At 35.6% G+C, this 19,851-nt stretch overlaps 1 protein-coding gene across 1 annotated transcript; it reads right to left on the reverse strand.

Moving 5' to 3' along the window:
* Nucleotides 1–12,170: 12,170 nt before the first annotated feature.
* On the reverse strand, nucleotides 12,171–18,900 carry LOC126975315 (zinc finger protein ZFP2-like). Its single transcript, XM_050823145.1, has one exon. It carries the CDS (start codon nucleotides 15,116–15,118, stop codon nucleotides 13,277–13,279), a length of 1,842 nt encoding a protein of 613 aa, XP_050679102.1. The 5' UTR covers nucleotides 15,119–18,900; the 3' UTR covers nucleotides 12,171–13,276.
* Between the last annotated feature and the right edge of the window lie 951 nt (nucleotides 18,901–19,851).

The raw sequence follows: 19,851 nt of genomic DNA on the forward strand, positions 1-19,851 counted from the left end.
TGCCGCAAATGTAATACTTGCTTTCTTAGTGTTTCATCGACGCATCCGCATCCGGACGTGCTCACGCCAGCTCATTTTTAAATGTCCAGTCCGCTTACTTATCTGCCTTCTTTTGAACTAACAGAAGAAAGCACTAATTTGAAAAATTGGAAAAAACTGCTAGACCTGGCGACTTGAGAACTTGCACACGTTGCAGTTTCGTCAAAAGTGATGCGCACCTGATCGCACTATGGTGGTCGGTACTGTAGTTCTTTTGGGTCAAGATGCTCTGTGAACGGCGGGATCACTTGGCGTTTCGTAGAGACGTCGCTTCATTGTGTGTATTCTACCGCATTTATCACGGGGAGTGTTCTGAAGAGCTGTTTAACCTGATTCCTGCCGCAGAATTCCACATTCGCACGACACGCCACAAGTTAGGATATCATCCTCACCATCTGGATGTGTGGCAGTCCTCCACAGTGCGGTATTCAAGGAGCTTTCTTCCACGTACTTCAAAGCTGTGGAATGAGCTTCCTTGTGCGGTGTTTCCGGGACGATACGACATGGATACCTTCAAAAAAAGCGCGTACACCTTCCTTAAAGGCCGGCAACGCTCCTGTGATTCCTCTGGTGTTGCAAGAGATTGTGGCCGGCGGTGAACACTTAACAACAGGTGACCCGTACGCTCGTTTGTCCTCCTATTCCATAAAAAAAAAAACGATAATGTGCCGCCTTTAAATTGGCCACTAAGCATTATAACACAGGTATATCCTGGATCGGACGGCATAATTAGAGTAGCTTCAGTAAGAGTCGCGTCCGGTATATATTATCGTCCTCTCACGAAGCTTTATCCCTTGCCGACGCAGTAGAATTGTTAGACCTTAGAATATTAATTTATTAATTTAAATAAGATATTTGTAGTAATAATTGAATAGTAACTTATACATTCTCATCGTGTTATGAAATTAAACCGCTTACTTCTTTTACTTTGAATGCTTTTTATACATTGAAAAATCGCTTCAAACTACTGCTGACAGTTTCTGCAATGTATTCAGACCGCTATATTTTAATTTTCTAGCGCTTAGCGCCCCGTTAGGTTTCTGATAGAGTGTACGTTTTTTGGAAGCTCTGGAGCTTTCAAGGCGGGGTACATAAGGTGAATATTATAATATTACCGATAGTCTATGCGACAGTTAATCGTGCCGTTCGACGTCTAGCATGCGAGCAATTTTGCCGTCGCAAATCAGATTCAGTTCGACGCAACACTCGCTGTTAATCGAATGTGTGCTTGCGACACCATCTCTCCAACATAAGTTCCGCACCACGCATGCTCATGCTGAGTGTCGATTTCGGTTTTCGACTTATTTGAAAATCATCTCCATTACGGAGGTCAGTCCTATTCCGCAGCAGCCTATTTAAAATTTTGTGTACAATTTGACTTATATTCGGGACACTGGTGGCCACCAAAGAAGATAACATTCTGTTGAAGTTTTTGGACATGTTTTAAAATTATGATTGTCAGAACATATGGAACAAACTTCATTATTTCTACAATAGTTTGCGATATGGCGAAATTTCATACAAGGCAGACACTGTTTTACAGGGGGTACATATACATTAACCTCATGCCTCCGAACGCAGTGTTTAAATTCTCTTTGATGCCTCCAGTGATCAAGTGTTACATATTCAGGTAATAATGTTGATGCGAATGTGACTGCAACAGTTTGAGTCGCAACAAAGGAGACAACACCTTTACTCGCCTCATGAACCTTCTCATAGCAATTACTTTTTTACTAGAATGGTGGTGAACCATGGTGATGGGGAAGCGCACTAAACAATTTGTATATACAAAGATTGAATATAAGTAAACCAAGATAAACAATTTACAAAAATGAAAAATATATGCACAAAGAACAATATTCTGAACATTGTTTTTGTATAAACGCGCCTTCCTTCGTCCACTCGTTACCGCCAAAAAAAACGAGAAGTTAGCATTTTTTTTTCTTTTCCACTGCACAGTATGCGCACTCAGCCATAAAAACGAGGAAACGAGTATCAAAAGGAAAGAAAAAGATAAACACGGAATTTAGAAAATTATTTACATATCATCAGACACCGGCAGATGATTCCACAAGGTGGGTGTGTGAGGCAACAATATATTTAACATCATTACCTGGTAACTCATGCTCTTCTATGTCTATTTCATCTTTACACTCCTGTTTAATGTACGGTTCATGTTGACACTCTTGCATATTGATGGATTCTAAAATTAAAACATCCATAAATTATTGTTACGGAGATCATGTTGAACGTCAAATTTTAGCGGGAGCAATAGTCATAGGTCCGCAATTTCACTTAGAGACAGACTCAAGCTTATCATAAGTGTTATATTCCGAATTAACATTTAAATTACATAATATCGAGTTTGACATTTTGGACAATTTAGCTCAGGACCCAGCCAATAGACTACTATATAGTAGTAAAAATTCAAATATACTCTAGGTAGTTGCCACCGTTGTTACGCGATAGTCAAAATTATAATTCCTATCACAATGATGTACCAAACACTGTCCACCAATTACATGCTCGCGTCAAAAATCTTTCAACAGCACAATTTTCTTTCCCCGAAATTTCATTACTACAAAAATGCGTAAAATACAATGTTAAACTGGGCCCTATATCCCTAGAAACATTGGCAGAAGATTCAGATGTGGCTTATCTTAGAAGTCAGTCAACAAGATATGGCCATCACAAATAAAATTCCAACTAATATAAACATGTCTTTCGTTCTTTAAAAAATAAATCAAATGAAGATAATTTAGTCTATTCATAATGTCATACAGGTTATTTATTGCATTGTTATTATTGATAAAAACTATTATGATAGAAAACATAATTAAGAAATGAGTGTGCTATCGACCACATGATTGAAGTAAAACATCTTTAGCTTCTGTCTATATTAACATGTACTAGGACGGACACAACTCAGATGCAAAGATGTTTTCAACCAGTGTGTGTTGCCAGTGATGACTTACGGTACCCAGACGTGGTGGCTAACTATGGGCCTCAGAGAAAGCTCATGCACCGGCATTGCAAAACTTATGTGGCAGTGGGCAGGATAACTAGTTCAACGGCCAGATGGTTGGTGGGTCAGTAAAGTCCTGAGTGGCGACCACGTACCGGAAGATGCAGTGTTGGTGGGCCCCCACAAAATGGACCGATGATCTAGCCAAGACTACCCAAATATGTTAGATGAGGATAGTGCAAGACCAAATGTCATGGAGATCCTTGAGGGGGAGGCCTTTGTCCGGAAGTGGAAGTCTTCCAGCTGATATAATGGTGATGATAATATTTTGGCATTTCTGAGTATAGCATTGTTCAGACAAAATCATCATTCTGATACTTCAAAAAACTGGCAAGGATGTAGATGGTGGTTAAAAACACATGAAAAAAAATTTGCTGTTGTCATGTTTTAAGCCAAGCAACACTAAATTATTTTATATACTAAGCTACACCCTGCATGTGTTGCTACATCACTAATTAAAATAAATTTGAAGGAAAGACATAAAAAAAAGAAACTCAGAAACCTTCGTAGGCCCATGCACAAAACTTTGCTGAAGATCATCACATGATCAAACACATAGTTTATGATTCTATAAGGGACATACAGACAAACATTCATTTTCAAATCTATAGAAGAAGATACCATTACAACAAAAGCTTAGAATTTATTATTAAAGTCCATTAATTAACCCTAAAATGTATCTTTATTGTTGTACCAATGTAAATTCACTTTTTATCAAATACTAAAGCATTTCAATAACATCACAACAACCATAGGTACTTAAACAAATATTTTGACCAACAAAACATTACAATTATTGCAATACATAAAACAAACATTTGTTGATAGCAACCATTTGTGCCTTTCAACATAAACTTTATTCACACCTGCAACCAGGCCATTTGAGATACATTTTTGCAAATTATTAGATTTAATATTGTTCTGAATTTTCATTACAATGTACTTTTAAAAGTTTGGGGTTGTGACTCTCCCAAAATTCATTATTTTGACCAATACAATGGCCACCAAAATAACAAATTAATAGTTGTAATTGTTAAGGATTATGGGGATAATTACAGATACAAGACTTGGAACATAAAACATGCTTTTATTTTATATCTCAAACAACAACATGGAGAGTGTATAACTTATATGCAACCTTCACAAGTGACACAGTGTTGCCATTACAACACAATACTTAATTCAATAAGTCATTGTAATTAACAGTAATAAATATATTTGTTAAAAACAAGCTGAACCAATTGTCCAGCTTCTCTCACAATGGCATGTATGAGTCAAATGCCAGGTCAAACAACTGGTTTTGAGGTATGATTAATTACCTTTTCCTCAAGGTATCATGGTGGTATGGCAAGTATAGGCTCCCACGTGAAATAGGCATCTTTAAGGGGTCACTTGTGGAAAATAGCCCATGAACACCTATACCTACTATAACACACTTACAACCTGCAATACTACCCAAATTGACATGACAACTCACCAGCATAAACAGACAGGATTTCTGAATCTTGTTGGGCAACTTGACTGACTGTGTCATCAGTCAGGTCACTGAATAACCTTTTCACATTCGGCATAACATACAGCCCTACATGCAGAGGATGTTTGGCTGAAGATGAAAAAGTCACTCACGAAATCATGGAATTTGGAAGAGTTGCCAAACAACAAGCAAAGATCTTTCTCTATACATGATTCAGAGATCTGAGAAGTCTGCAACATCGCAGGAGTGTTCTGAGCTTCTGGAAGGATTGGCTGGCAAACACTATATGCAATGTGGACACAACAAAGTGTTCTTATCGCATAAACAGGAGCCCCTATACCTTATGATAACATTCCTTGGTCCTTTTGTTAAGAATCATGTGTGTTGATCCGGGTTAGACTGTTTGTCACTAATCCTGATAAGAGAGTACAACCATGTGTTACCAATTCTTCTAGCAATTTACATTTGTGGATCAAAGCTAAACTATCTTAAACTTGCTTGACAAAATCAAGAGAAGTGCAAGTGATAATATTATAATAAATTAATCTTATGGTGAGTGATCCACACCATAATAATAACCACTCACATTTCAGCAATTGAGTTGCACAATTAAATAGTCTTACATAAAATTTTTATTGACACCAGTCACATCAATTCAGATTAATAGAAAAAGTTATAAAATTATTAGAGTTTGTGTCAGACAGTCTGGCACAACTTATAAATATATACTTTGGTATTTAATATAAAACAAATTTTAACAATTTTTTTACAGTTGTAAATTATAAAAAACAAATATAAAATGATAAGTATATCAAACAAATAAATCTACAGGCTCAGGCAGATCAAATACATGAGCTTGTATATTTATTTATGTGCATTAAGGATTTTTGCATTATTTACTAACTTTTAAACCAGTTCTAATAATTAAAAACAATACTCTTCCTGTAATTGAATATCAAAATTACCTGGTATTTCCTGCTCTGTGTCTTTAACAAACTGTTCAATCTTCATATTTTAAATATTATATTAAAATAATGTGTATATGTGAATGCCTAATTTTGATGAACGTCACAGAGTACCTTATTTTTTTTTTTTAATTTCACTCCTTTTTGGAGACTTTGGCTCGCACATTCCATGCATCCGCCAGCTTCAAGTTTTCTTTCATCGATTCAAATTGCAAATTTTCTTGTATGTTCTACTTCAAAGTGTTTTTATTTATTTTAAGGTTGGGAAACGAATCACGTTACAAAAATGTACAACACGAGAATATTGATATTTGATATGGTTAAGATAAATGTTAAGGTAAACAAATATATACAAAAAAAATAGATGAATACATTATTTACAATTTAATATTATTGCTATAAATATATCTAGAAAGTATACTATACAATGTAGGATCAACAGAACTCAGGAGAGTTTTTATAGAAGTGGGGAAAGGGACACGGATGGATATCAAACTATCTATAAAGGAAGTTCGGTCATATTTAGGACAGGAAAAGAATAAGTAATCCAGATCTCCAAAGTCATATCCGCATTCACATTGTGGACTATCTATAATATGAAACCTTGCAAGGTGGGCCGGGCAAGTGATGTGTCCAAGGCGCATTCTTATTAGTATGATGGTAATGATTTTATCAAGATTAATGACAGAGAACCATGACTTGTTAGGAATTATTTGTTGAATTTTGCAATAATTTTGCCTTTAAATTGGCCACTTTCTGCCCAGACTTTACCCCAGGAGGCCCTGAGATAAAGACCAGAAAGAACAGCTAAATCCTGAGTATATATTTTAAAGGGGAATTTGTCACCACACACCACAGCTTCATATGCAAGTGTATAGGCTGTTTCATTGCCTATTTTGCCACAGTGGCTAGGTATCCAGAGAAAAGTGACTGAAAGACCTTTTGTTGAACACTCCTAAAGATTACTTCTAATGTCTGCTATAATAGGAAAAAATGATTTTGATTTGAAGTATTGGGTAGTGAATCGATTTATACCTCAAATAACTTTTTACCATACAAGGGAGTGGCTTGTTATTCGTTTAACTTGATGATTCAATGAAATCCGTGAGAGTATTTAATTTGGTTATCAAGGGGCTATTTGAAAATTGTAAAACATGAAAAAATAGACGATCAGACAAAATATGGCGCCTTAAATAAAGCGGGGGTTCGTTACACCCTACTTGTAATGCATTCAAAGGACTAGATTTCATGGCTCCAGTTATTATTCTCATAGCTTTTGATTGGATAGAATCTAGTTTTCTTAGACCTGCTAAATTACAGGGCTCTAACAAGAAGGTTCCGTAATCAAGGATACTCCGTACTGTAGCATTGTAAAGTGGCTTCAGGGATAACGGATGTGCACCCTATCAAACACCAGAGAGGCATCTCATTAAATTAAGAAGCTTTTAACATTTAGTAACTACGTATTCACAATGAGCCATTCCTGTCATTTTTGAATCTAAAACGACTCCCAAAACTTGACATGGTTATTAGTTGGTATTCGACGATTATGGTAAAATATGGAAATTGGAAGATGTAAACGTTGACGCGTGAAGATAACTACCGAACTTTTAAGAGGTGAAATGCTGAGACCATTTTCATCTATCCAAAGTTTTAAATAATCTAAGATATTTGATATTCGGCTACATAACGAACTAAATGTGTGACCCATGGCATATATTACTAAATCATCAGCATATTGAAGCATGTTAATAGAGGTCGGAAGTAAAGATTCCAAGTCATGAGTATATAGGTTAAAAAGTATCGGACTGAGTACAGATCCTTGTGGAAGTCCTTTCCACACAAGTCTACTTTGATCCCGTTGTTGGTCAAGTTTTATTGTTCTACCTGACAGAAGGTTTATAATAAAGTTTGTTAGAATATCCGGAATAGCAAGTTTATTCATTTTATATTGAAGAATATGCAGATTAACATTATCATAAGCTGATTTTAAGACTAAAAACACTGCAATAGCTGATTCATTACGTATAAAAGCCAATCGTATATCTGTCGTAAAAGAACCCACACTATCCAAAGTGCTCCTACCTTTCCTGAATCCAAACTGTGATTCGGGTAGTATTCCACGATTTTCAATGAACCATTCAAGACGATTTTTTACCAAATTCTCAGCAACTTTTGCGATTACAGGTGATAATGCTATTGGGCGATATGATGATGCTAGACTCGGTGACTTGTCTGGGAATAATAATTTGCGATTTCCAAGAAGGGGGAAAATTGCCCGATAGAATTATTTTATTAATTAAATCCAAGTAATACTGAAGAGAAGCTTGACTAAGGTTTGCTAAAAAAGAATATGGAATACCATCTTCACCTGGGGCAGAGTCTTTAATCGAAGGTAAAACACTTTGTAGCTCTTGCATAGTGAAGGTAGAGTTAATGATACATTGGTTTTGGAAGATGTACGAAGCAATATTACTACAAAAAAGGTGTTCCTGAACTGAGGGGGGATGATCCAGAAATGTTTCGCTTAAATTTGGAGCTAATGATATAATACGATTATCACTGATACCATTTCTAAACCGTCTTATATTTTGCCAAACAATAGATGGATTAACATGAGGAGAAATGGATAGGCAAATTTTTTTCCATCCCTGCAAATATTTTTTCTTTTAGTAGTTTGCGTGCACTTGATATAGCATCAGACACGTCGCTAAAGTTCTCTGACATGTCTCTATAGTACCGTTTCTCAGCCTCTTTTCTTAATTTAACTATTTCAGTACATACTTTATCCCACCAAGGTGGAGAAGGGATATGGCGACTAGGTAACTTTTTCAAAGGGAATGTTTCACCTGCAGCTTGTAGTAGTGCACTTGTAAATGCATTGCTACAATTATTAACTCCATGCGATAAATTGGGTAAATTCTAAATATTAAGTTCTACGGCACTTTTAAATTTATCCCATAATTTTTCATTTTTGAGTTTATATTTCAAACGTGGCTTTCTGTAAGAATTTTGTAACGCGAATCATTCGTCGGAAATTAAACAACAATTGGGAAATGATCACTTCCATATGAGCTTGATAACGTATGCCATGTCATACATGAAGATAAACTTGGCGAAGAAAGAGAAAGATCTATTGCACTAATATTTTCGTTTGGTCCTGTGCGTCTGGTAGGAGCACCAGAATTAAGTATACAAATATTATGAGAATCAAGTATGTCTAACAACATTTCACCATAATATGTAGAGATATGATGGGAGTTGAAATCTCCTAAAATTATAAAAGGACGAGGAAGACGTGTGATAAGACTGTTAAAGTAGTGAAGAGCTGAAGAAGACGCGGAAGGTATATATATAGAAACTACACAAATATTATTAATCTGTGCTGCTACCCCGGAAAAATTACTATAGGTAGGAAGTGAGAGAGGATAGAAAGAGATAGTGTTTCAGATAAGTAAAGCGGCACCACCATACCCATCAGACCTATCATCTCTTAAGCAAGAAAATCCGTGGATTTTGGCGGGAGCCTGGCTTAAGCCAAGTCTCAGAGAGTGCAAATTAACAAGCCTTATACTTGTTTATTAAGTATATGATTTCAGATTTTTTAGAAACTGCACTTCTACAGTTCCATTGTAGAATTTTTAGAAGTACTGCCATTTTTAAGGGTTTCTGGATTGTTGAACATATCGATTATAGATGCAACGTTGTATGGTATTTTAATATTAGACTGGGTTAATGTCTGAATGAGAATTTGAATGATATCTGATGTAGTCAATTTGGAAGTATTTTCCAATGCACAGCCATCTTGGGCTGCAGGAGTGTGAAATTCTTTGATTATATTTTGAAAAGCCTCTTGATCATAACCATTATTTGATTTAGGGGGTGTACGACGATTTCTAAAGATTGTTTTCCTATATTAACTATTTGGCTGTGACTGATGAGATGAATGAGGGCCAGTAGACAGATGGACTGGAGTATTATAAGAAACTGATGTTCTTCCTGCTATATAAGCATAGGATTTATTAATAGGAGGAATCAATTTTGCTGCTTCCCCATATGATATGCATTTTTGTGCCATAGAAATTTTAATTTGTTTTTGACGGTCATACTCTGGACAAGATCTACTAATAGCAAAATGATTACCTGAGCAATAGCAACAAGTAACATTCTCCTCATTTACATTACAAGAGTCACCTGTGTGTTCAGAGCCGCATTTGTAACATTTACATTTTGATCGGCGTTGTAATTTCGTATGTCCAAATCGACAACAATTGAAACATTGTATAGTTGGGTTAGCTATACACATGATGATGCTCTACTGGTAAGGAATTAAAACAAACGAATATACGTTCCAGCAGGACCTGGCCATCGAATGTCAGAACAACATTTTGAGTAGGTTTCCAGACAGGAGAACCCTCCACTATAGTCTTATAATTTATTCGTCTAACCTTGAGAACCTTACCACAACCACTAGGCACTGACAAATTTTCAATAACATCCTCAATTGACCAGTCCGACGGCACTCCTCGTACAAAGCCCATGCGCATTATTTGGAATGATGGAATAAATGCTTTCAAGTTCATCTTTTCTAAGTTGGAATTATCAATGAAGGTGTTAGCGTCAGTAAAACTTGAAAAAGATAAAGACATTCTGTTCCTACCTATTTTATTCAATGAACCATTAATAATATTTTGAATATTATTTTTTTAAGGAACCTGCCAAATGAAATAGGGTGTAGAGTGGTACTGTCATTTGGTGAATTTATGTCATTTTCGTTGTACTTTATCCTTCCAATAGAAGTGTAAACTTTGGGATCTGAACCAATAGAGGCTATTGAATTATTTTCAGTAGTGATATTAGATGTTTCTAAAGGTTTATTAGTAACTTCTATTGAAGTATCACTAATTTCACTGCTTCCACAACGACATCCAGTCTTACCACCCACCGCCTGAGCATGCTTCCTCTTTTTCATATTACAGGTTTTGCAAATTTTATGTAAATGAGATCTTTTGCGACTTGTACGCTTGGAAACGGAACTATCCGTGTCCATTTCCGACTCATTAGTTGTCGATATAGTAATAAAATTAGCCGCCGGGGGAACTATCTCAGCCCCTGGGGCAGTCAAGTCAGGCGGCTTGTTCATATTATAATAATATACTTAAAAACTTACCTGGACTCTAGCTATACACTAAACTATTATATTAACACTAAATATAAATATAATTTACACTAATAAACTATAATAATACTGATAAAATCAAAAATTAAAATGCAGTGAAAGAAAAAACGACCAATCGATTCAACGTTTCCCGCGCTTTTTCCGAAAAGTATTTAAGTTTTCAACATTCCCGTCAAAATATACTTTTTATTTATTTTAGTACAACGGTGTATATGCAACAGCCAATAATGGTGTAACGAAAATTATAATGCTACTTGCCAATAATTAAATTATTTTTATGATAACAAATCAGAAAATTAAAGCTATGTTGTTGTATATTAGTTATCAGCTGCGGGGCAGCAAATGGGCAACCGCGCGATGAAAAAATTGCCTATTCGTGTCAAGCGACGTCAAGGTCACCGCAAGACGCAATGGCTCGGGTTACAATATAATTTATTGCTCTTCAAGTGTTTGGGTTTGTTTATAAAAACGAAAGTCGACGCTTTTGTTTTTAAACAAGCTAGCGCTTTGTTAAATAACATAAACAATAGATACTGTGTAATTTAAACAAATTCCTTATAAAGTAAGTCATGCATTTTTTATGATTTTTTTAGATTTACTTACAAATTACATTTCGATTATTACTAATGAATGTAGTAATTTTTTACTACTAAAACATATTTCAAAGTTACTAATTAGTAATAGAATAGTTACTAAAACATCATAGATAATACAAAAAAGAATCTTTAAATCGACTGCTACAGACAATTTTTACGGCTGACCGCATTTTGACGGCTTGTCGTATTGTACACAGATAAAGTATTGAAATTACATATTTTACTTTTATAGTCTGTTAAAATACATTTCTTGTGGTATATCGTGTAGCTTGTCTTACTCAGGAAAATAATTTATCCACGCGAGCAGACATAATGTCTACTTGCCGCTCAACAGTAGTTTTTTATACAGACATTTATTCCTCGTGCTATTCTACATTTTTAGAAGGAACAATTTTGGAAAAATCTTGCAAAGATGGCTTTGAAAATTAATTATTAAATATTGATTACGGCTGTATGGGCTTCAAACCTTTGCCTGTCCTAATAATGGACAAAGAAACCAATAAAAAAAGGGATGAATTCAACCTGTTACTTTTGTGTTACAGTGATGCGCGCGGATCTTAAAATTTCACAAATATTCTACATAATAAATATATAATTTTACAAATTGAAATTTAGCATAACTTAACTTAATTAACTAACGATTTTCGTTTCAATTCGATCTACAAAAAAAAGAATAGTACTACAAAATATATTTTTGAAGTTATACTTCTAGAAAAAATGATGAGAGTGAAATTTTAAGATGCGCGTTGAAGATAAGATCTATGTTGTACAAATATATAAGTAAGTATAGGAACATTTTAATGATTTTAGGTTTCTCCATTGTAATATATCGTAATACATTTTGTCAATAGATCTAATTTTAATAGACTATATAAAATAAAAACACCATAAGCTTTTTGTATATTTTAATAAATGAATGTTAACAAAAATCTATGACAGAAAACTAAATAAATACATTTCTTGCACATCACTTTTTCTTGGTACATTAAAATAACACAAATAATAAAAAAAGTAAATAAAAATGTGGGCCTCAGTGGGCGACATTGAAATTGCCAAAAACAATAAAGAAAGAAAAGATTAATTAGTTAACATGTACCTTATATGTAAGAACCTAACTAATATCATACCTACTTAAATACAAATGGAGTTTGTTTTTACGCATTTAACACCTTATTTAAGAATTTGGTAGTAAAAATACTTAGGATTCTAACTAACTACAAGTTAGCTATTTAACTACCATAAGATGCAGAGTGTTTCGGAGAATATATAGTATACTAGCTGACCCGACAGACGTTGTTCAGTACATAATAAATAAAATACTGTTTTTTTATGAATTTCTCAATAATTTTTCATAACATCGAGAATTATTTCGTAACATATGATCTTTGTTGTTATAATGAAATTGTTTCTGATAAATTCTCTCACAGAAAATATGTCCATAAAAAACAAATATTGAAAATAAAAATAATTATGGTTTAATCGAAATAAAAACTATCCTATCTCCCAAGTTGGACTAAACTGCACTCCATGAAGTAATCCCCATTTAAATCCGTTCCTAAGTTTAGGAGTCCATCGCGGACAAACAACGTGTCACATAATTTATATATATATTAAGATGATATAATGTTGATGATAACTTATCCGGAACCTATATTTTTGACTTAGAAATACATACTTATATATCCATAATAACAATTATCATCTAGTTTATAAATTATACCAGAATCTGATACATCGTCTGAAAACACAAAAGGGAGTTTTAGTGTAGTATTGAAATATTAAAAACTTTCTCCTTCGTGAAGTCTCATAAACTTTTAATGTCCTTAAAAAGTTCAAATAATGTAACGAATTATATCTAACCTTTTACGTTTGTAAAATAATAAGATCTTTCTAATGTTTTCAAATCCGAAACTCGTTGAGACATACATAGAAACAGGTCAATATTTACAAACTAACTAGGAGGCTTTTATAAACACAAGAGAAATATAGAAGTTATTATTACAACATATGTTTCTGTAAATGTTTAATAAGATATTGTTTTTGATTAAATTTCTGCGCACAAATGTCGCATGTATAAGGTTTATCACCGGTATGTATTCTATTATGTGTGTTCAAAGTACTAAACTGATTGAAACTCTTACCACAGTCGTTACACGGGTAAGGTTTATCACCGGTATGTATTTTACTATGTTTCTTCAAAGTGTTAAACACATTGAAACTCTTACCACATACATTACATTTATATGGTTTATCACTGGTATGTTTTCTACTGTGTCTCTTCAAAGAACTAGATTCAATGAAACTCTTATCACATACATTGCATGGGTAAGGTTTATTACTAGTATGTATTCTACTATGGACCATCAATTTACCAGATTCAGCAAAACTCTTACCACACAGATTGCATATGTAAGGTTTATCATGTATTCTACTATGTGTCTTCAAATTAGTAGATTGATTGAACCTTTTACCACACACGTTGCACAGGTAAGGTTTATCACCGGTATGTATTCTACTATGTATCTTCAAATGACATGTATTAATGAAACTCTTATCACATACATTGCATGGGTAAGGTTTATCACCAGTATGTATTCTACTATGTACCTTCAATTTACCACATTCACCAAAACTCTTGCCACTCAGACTCCATATGTAAGGTTTATCATGTATTCTACTATGTGTCTTTAAATTAGCAGATTGGTTGAAACTCTTACCACACACATTGCAAGAGTAAGGTTTATCACCAGTATGTATTCTACTATGTGTCTTCAAATTAATAGATTGATTGAAACTCTTACCACACACATTGCATGTATATGGTTTATCACCGGTATGTATTCTACTATGTGTCTTCAAAGTACTAGATACATTGAAACTCTTACCACACACATTGCAGGGGTAAGGTTTATCACCGGTATGTATTTTACTGTGTGTCTTCAAATTAAAAGACTGATTGAAACTCTTACCACACACATTGCAAGGGTAAGGTTTATTACCGGTATGTATTATACAATGTCTCATCAAAGTACTAGATTTAATGAAACTTTTACCACACACATTACATATATATGGTTCATCACCGGTATGTATTTTACTGTGTGTCTTCAAATTAATAGACTTATTGAAACTCTTACCACACACATTGCAAGGGTAAGATTTATTACCGGTATGTATTCTACTATGTCTCTTCAACTTAGCAGATTCAATGAAACTCTTACCACACACATCACATGTATATGGTTTATCACCGGTATGTATTCTACTATGTCTCTTCAAATTACTTGATACAATGAAACTCTTACCACAGACATTACATGTATATGGTTTATCACCGCTATGTATTCTACTATGTGTCTTCAAATTAGAAGGTTTATTGAAACTCTTACCACACACATTGCATGCATAAGATTTACCACTTGTATGTATTATTTTATTGTTGTTTTTGTTGTGTTGACCTGTAAGTTGTTTTAAATAACTGCATTGATTGGACGTTGTTGCACTAACATTACTGGATTCAGACATTTCACATGTATTATGTTCCTTTGAAGCATCAGTTTCGTTGGGCGTTGTTCTACTAATATTATCCGATTGAAACTTTTTATCTCTATATATTGTGTTATGTTTGGTTGTTTCACCAATAATACTGGTATTTGACTCTGAATGTATTTTATTAGTTGGAAGTCTCTTGGAAGCAATAGTTTGATTGTGCGTTGGTCCGTTAACATTGTCTGAATTCGACATTTTAACTGGAATAATTTTACTGTTTTCCTTCAAATCAACAGATTGCTTCAACATAGTTCCATTATTATTACATGGATTGGTCAGTTCTGTGTACATTTCATCGTACTGTTCATTACCAGCTACTAATCGTTTAACTGTAAAGTATACAATTATATTATCGTTATTGTTATCACTTATGCCACGTAAATTACTTTGGTTGGGCTACTGAGTGAGTTATTGGCAAATAATATTTGGATTAGTATCTTAAAATAATAATATACTACTGTACGATGGGGCAGATACTCATTATAAAAGTACATGGTGATTGCACCAGCTGACTGGAACCTAATTTAAGTTATGTTATGTTATGTTTCTTAAGGCTTAAAGAGTGGTTCAGCTGCTAATTATAAGCAATTACCGCTATCTTTACTATCTTGCTTCTATCTTCAGAGGATTTCAAGTAACCGGTTGTGTCTGGGTGGTAATACAGCACGATGACTTCACAATACAAACATAATGAAGCGAAGTCTCTACACGATGCCAAACAATCGATCCGTACACAAAGTATTGGCTTCCCGACGATTCGGGCAGAGAATGTGGGATAGAAGTAGTAAATTTTGGACGATGCGTGATTCAATATATCCCCTCTGGTAATTTTGTCTTCAATGCCCTTAACTCAACGGTTGTTACCGCTGAGCTATCTGTCTGATAACACATGCCCTATAGATATTTGATATATTTATCAACTCTCCTGTTTAGGTGATGTTTTATTGGAAGCTGGTGATCCATCCAGAAATTGTAATATTGATTTGAGATTTAAAGAGTAGGTATCTTAAAGAGAAAAGACTAACAGATCATCATCATATCAGCTGGAAGTCGTACACTGCTGGACAATGGCCTCCCCCAAAGATATCCACGATGATCTGATGTATTGGCGTTCAGTAGAAATCACTCGTGTGTTATACAGATCGATTCAGTGTACTGGTACCGGCTTTAAGCAAGTGTTCGGCTACTGCGGATTTTTTAAGATCATTATTTTGGTCTGCGCTCTTGCGCTAATAAAATTTGATCGAAATATCGGCATCAAAGTAATAACATATATATCGTGAGTACAATTCGCGCCATAATAATTATAATTGAACAAATATATTGTATATTAGTGATTATATTGAAGTGACTGTATTGTACCTTGAAATGATTCGTGAAATTAATTACATTTTTATATTGTTTTGACAGTTTAGAGTATATCCTATACATAATGTTTAGTTTACTTTTATATAATTACTAGCTCTTACCCGCGACTTCGTCCGCGTGCAAGTTACTTTGGAAAGCATTTTTTTTTGGTCTACTCACTTTGCAAATAATACTCATACAAACTGAAGTGGTTAATACATTTTTATAAACTACTGACTGTGGAACTCATCCCCCTTATCATCCCCACACATGTCTAAATATTAAAAATATTTATTTATTTCTTATCAAGGGCCTCAATACATAGTTTCATATTGCTGCTATCTTTGATATTGACGAACTTTCATACAAACTTCAAGCCCTATTTCAACCCCGCCAAGCAATAAAAATGTGTCCTTTCCCTAGCTCTCGTCTATCTCTGTACTAAATTTCATCAAAATCGGTTCAGTGGGTTAGACGTGAAAGTGCAACAAACAAACTTACATTCACATTTATATTTATATTATTAACCTATAATTGCAGGATTACAACTTTGGACTTTGTGTAAATTATAATTTTATGAATTGACATGTGTATTGTGTTGGTGGACCTTGAATAAATAATTAAGTATCTCATATTTATCCGTTTATAAATTTTTCATAATTAATTTGTATTACAACACGTTTTAAAACATAAGGTAGTGAAAACATAAGTGTATGAACTAAAGACCTGAAGTCAATGACTGATTTCTGATCAATATATGTTTAGTCGGAGGTTTTTTACGTTTTTAATCAAGAATCACACCCATATAGGGAGAGAAAAATACTCAAGGGAAACCGTGGAAAAACCATAAATAAAAATTGAACTTAGAACCCGATTTGGACAGTGACATCAGTGGAGCAGCAGTTAAGTAATTTATTAAACTCTTACGAAAAAAGATTTGTTGCTAAGGGTTGCTATAAGTTTTACGTTTTTTTTATATGAGAGAGGCAAACGGGCAAGAGGCTCACGGGATGGGGAGAGGTAGGGAAACCCCGCCCATGGACATCCGCAACAATAGGTGTTTCAAGAAGTTCAGTTAGAGGAGTGATCTCGATTCGAGGGGATACGACAAAGGCACTTTTTAGTGGCGAACGCACAAACTTGTGTCTTCTTGGGGTTGTTGTCAGCCTTGCGGGACTCCAGCGTTTATGGGTTTTAAGTCGGAGCATGCACCGTCGATAACAACCTTGATGCTCCGATGGGCCAAAAAGCTAGTGACCCATTTGCACACCTTTTCGGGAAGCCCATTGGATGGCAGTTTCGCTATAAGCGCTTTATGCCACACCCGATCGAAGGCCTTCGCTAAGTCCAAACTCACCGCCAACGCTTCTCCCTTCGACTCAACCGCTTGAGCCCATTTATTGGTGAGGTATGCAAGAAGATCACCAGCTGAGCGACCCTGACGGAAACCGTACTGGCAGTCGCTGATCAGCTGGTGGCCCTCTAGGTATCCCAAGAGCTGGCGGTTGATGATCAAATCCATTACTTTGGAGAAAATGGAGGTAACGGCAATGGGGCGGCAGTTGGACGGATCTGAGTGTACACCTTTCTTAGAGATCGGGTGCACTAAAGCCGCCCTCCATAATTTCGGGACTACGCCTGATGAGTAGGAGAGCCGGAAAAGACGGATAAGGACCGGCGCCAGTTCCGGAGCACATGTCCGCAGCACTATCGGGGGAATGCCATCGGGCCCGCTCGATTTGTGAATGTCCAAGGTGAGAAGCGCCTTAAGCACGGAGCTATGCCGGATTTTTACCTCCGGCATGTATGACTCGAACCGCGGAATATGCGGTGGTGGTGCACCTTGGTCATCCAGAGTCGAGTTGGACGCAAAGAGGGAGCCCAGGAGATCAGCTTTCTCTTTCGCGTCATGGGTCAGCGAATCATCATCCCTGTGCAGTGGCGGAATGGCTGGCTGGCAGAAGTTTCCTTGGACAGCCTTGGCGAGCGACCAGAACGCACGAGTTCCCGATGGAAGGCGCGATCATTTCAATTAACAAACGAAATTCCGTCGATTTTTCAACATCACCTGCATCTGGATGGCAGCGATGCTCTCTGATAGATTAGGATACAGACAAGCCACTGGCTAGCTATTAAAAGATATAACCATTTGCCTACTCCGAGAAAAAGGAGAATTGGTGATTTGAGGTCTTAATACGTGAACACGTTATCAGAAGAACTTGGTAGTCTACCACCAACTACTCTACCACTCTATATATATTATGTAATATATTTATATATTACCATCACAATGATCATTTACGTCCTCCAATCCGACCAAGCGCACTCTTAGTTCTTTACTACATAGCTCCTTGACTGATAATATATTGTTTGACTGTTTATCCAAATGCGATACTTCAGTGCAATCTGAAAATTTTAACACTATAAAAATAACTGAAGTACAAATATATTTTAACATACCTGTTATGCTAACCTTAAAATACAAGTTGGATCAGATCCTCACCGGCAGATGATTCCACAAAGTAGGTGTGTGAGGCAACAACAGTTGTATAATATATTTAACATCATTACCTGGTAACTCATGCTCTTCTATGTCTATCTCATCTTTACACTCCTGATTAATGGACGGTTCATGTTGACACTCTTGCAGATTGATGGATTCTAAAATTAATACATTCATAAATTGTTGTTTCAGAGATCAAGTCAAACGTCGAATTTTAGCGGGAGCAATAGTCATAGGTCCGACATTTTCACTCAGACATAGACTCAAGCTTATCATGAGTGTTATATTCCGAATTAACATTTAAATTACATCATTTCTAGTTTGACATTTTGGACAATAAACCGCAGGACCCAGCCAAGAGACTACTATATAGTAGTAGAAAAAATATTAAATATACTCTAGGAAGTTGGCAACGTTGTTACGCGATGGTCAAAATTATAATTGCTATCATAATGATGTACCAAACGCCTAAAAAGCTTTGCAGATTATCAGTTTTTGTAGATGAATACGGTATTTTACGTATCGGGGGCAGGTTTTATAACTCTGACCTACCATACGAAGCGAAGCATCCTGCACTTTTACCTAAACGCGATCGCATAGTTGATTTAATTATTTATCACTATCATAATACATATTGTCATACCGGCCCTGGTCTATTAATGTCCATTATAAGACTAAGATTTTGGATATTGGATAGTAGGACAGTTATTCGTTCTCGCTACCGCAAATGTAATACTTGCTTTCTTAGTGTTGCGTCGACGCATCCGCATCCGGACGTGCTCACGCCAGCTTATTTTTAAATGTCCAGTCCGCTTACGTATCTGCCTTCTTTTGAACTAACAGAAGAAAGCACTAATTTGAAAAATTGGAAAAAACTGCTAGGCCTGGCGACTTGAGAACTTGCACACGTTGCAGTTTCGTCAAAAGTGGTGCGCACCTGATCGCACTATGGTGGTCGGTACTGTAGTTCTTTTGGGTCAAGATGCTCTGTGAACGGCTGGATCACTTGGCGTTGCGTAGAGACGTGGCTTCACTGTGTGTATTCTACCGCATTTATCACGGGGAGTGTTCCGAAGAGCTGTTTAACCTGATTCCTGCCGCAGATTCCATCTGGATGTGTAACAGTCCTCCACAGTGCGGTATTCAAGGAGCTTTCTTCCACGTACTACAAAGC

Source organism: Leptidea sinapis, chromosome 2, assembly GCF_905404315.1.
Source record: "Leptidea sinapis chromosome 2, ilLepSina1.1, whole genome shotgun sequence".
Classification (NCBI taxonomy): Eukaryota; Metazoa; Arthropoda; class Insecta; order Lepidoptera; family Pieridae; genus Leptidea; species Leptidea sinapis.

Bases quoted from the DNA above. Each gene is read 5' to 3' on its own strand.
- LOC126975315 (XM_050823145.1), bottom strand. From the start codon at position 15,118: ATGTACACAGAACTGACCAATCCATGTAATAATAATGGAACTATGTTG.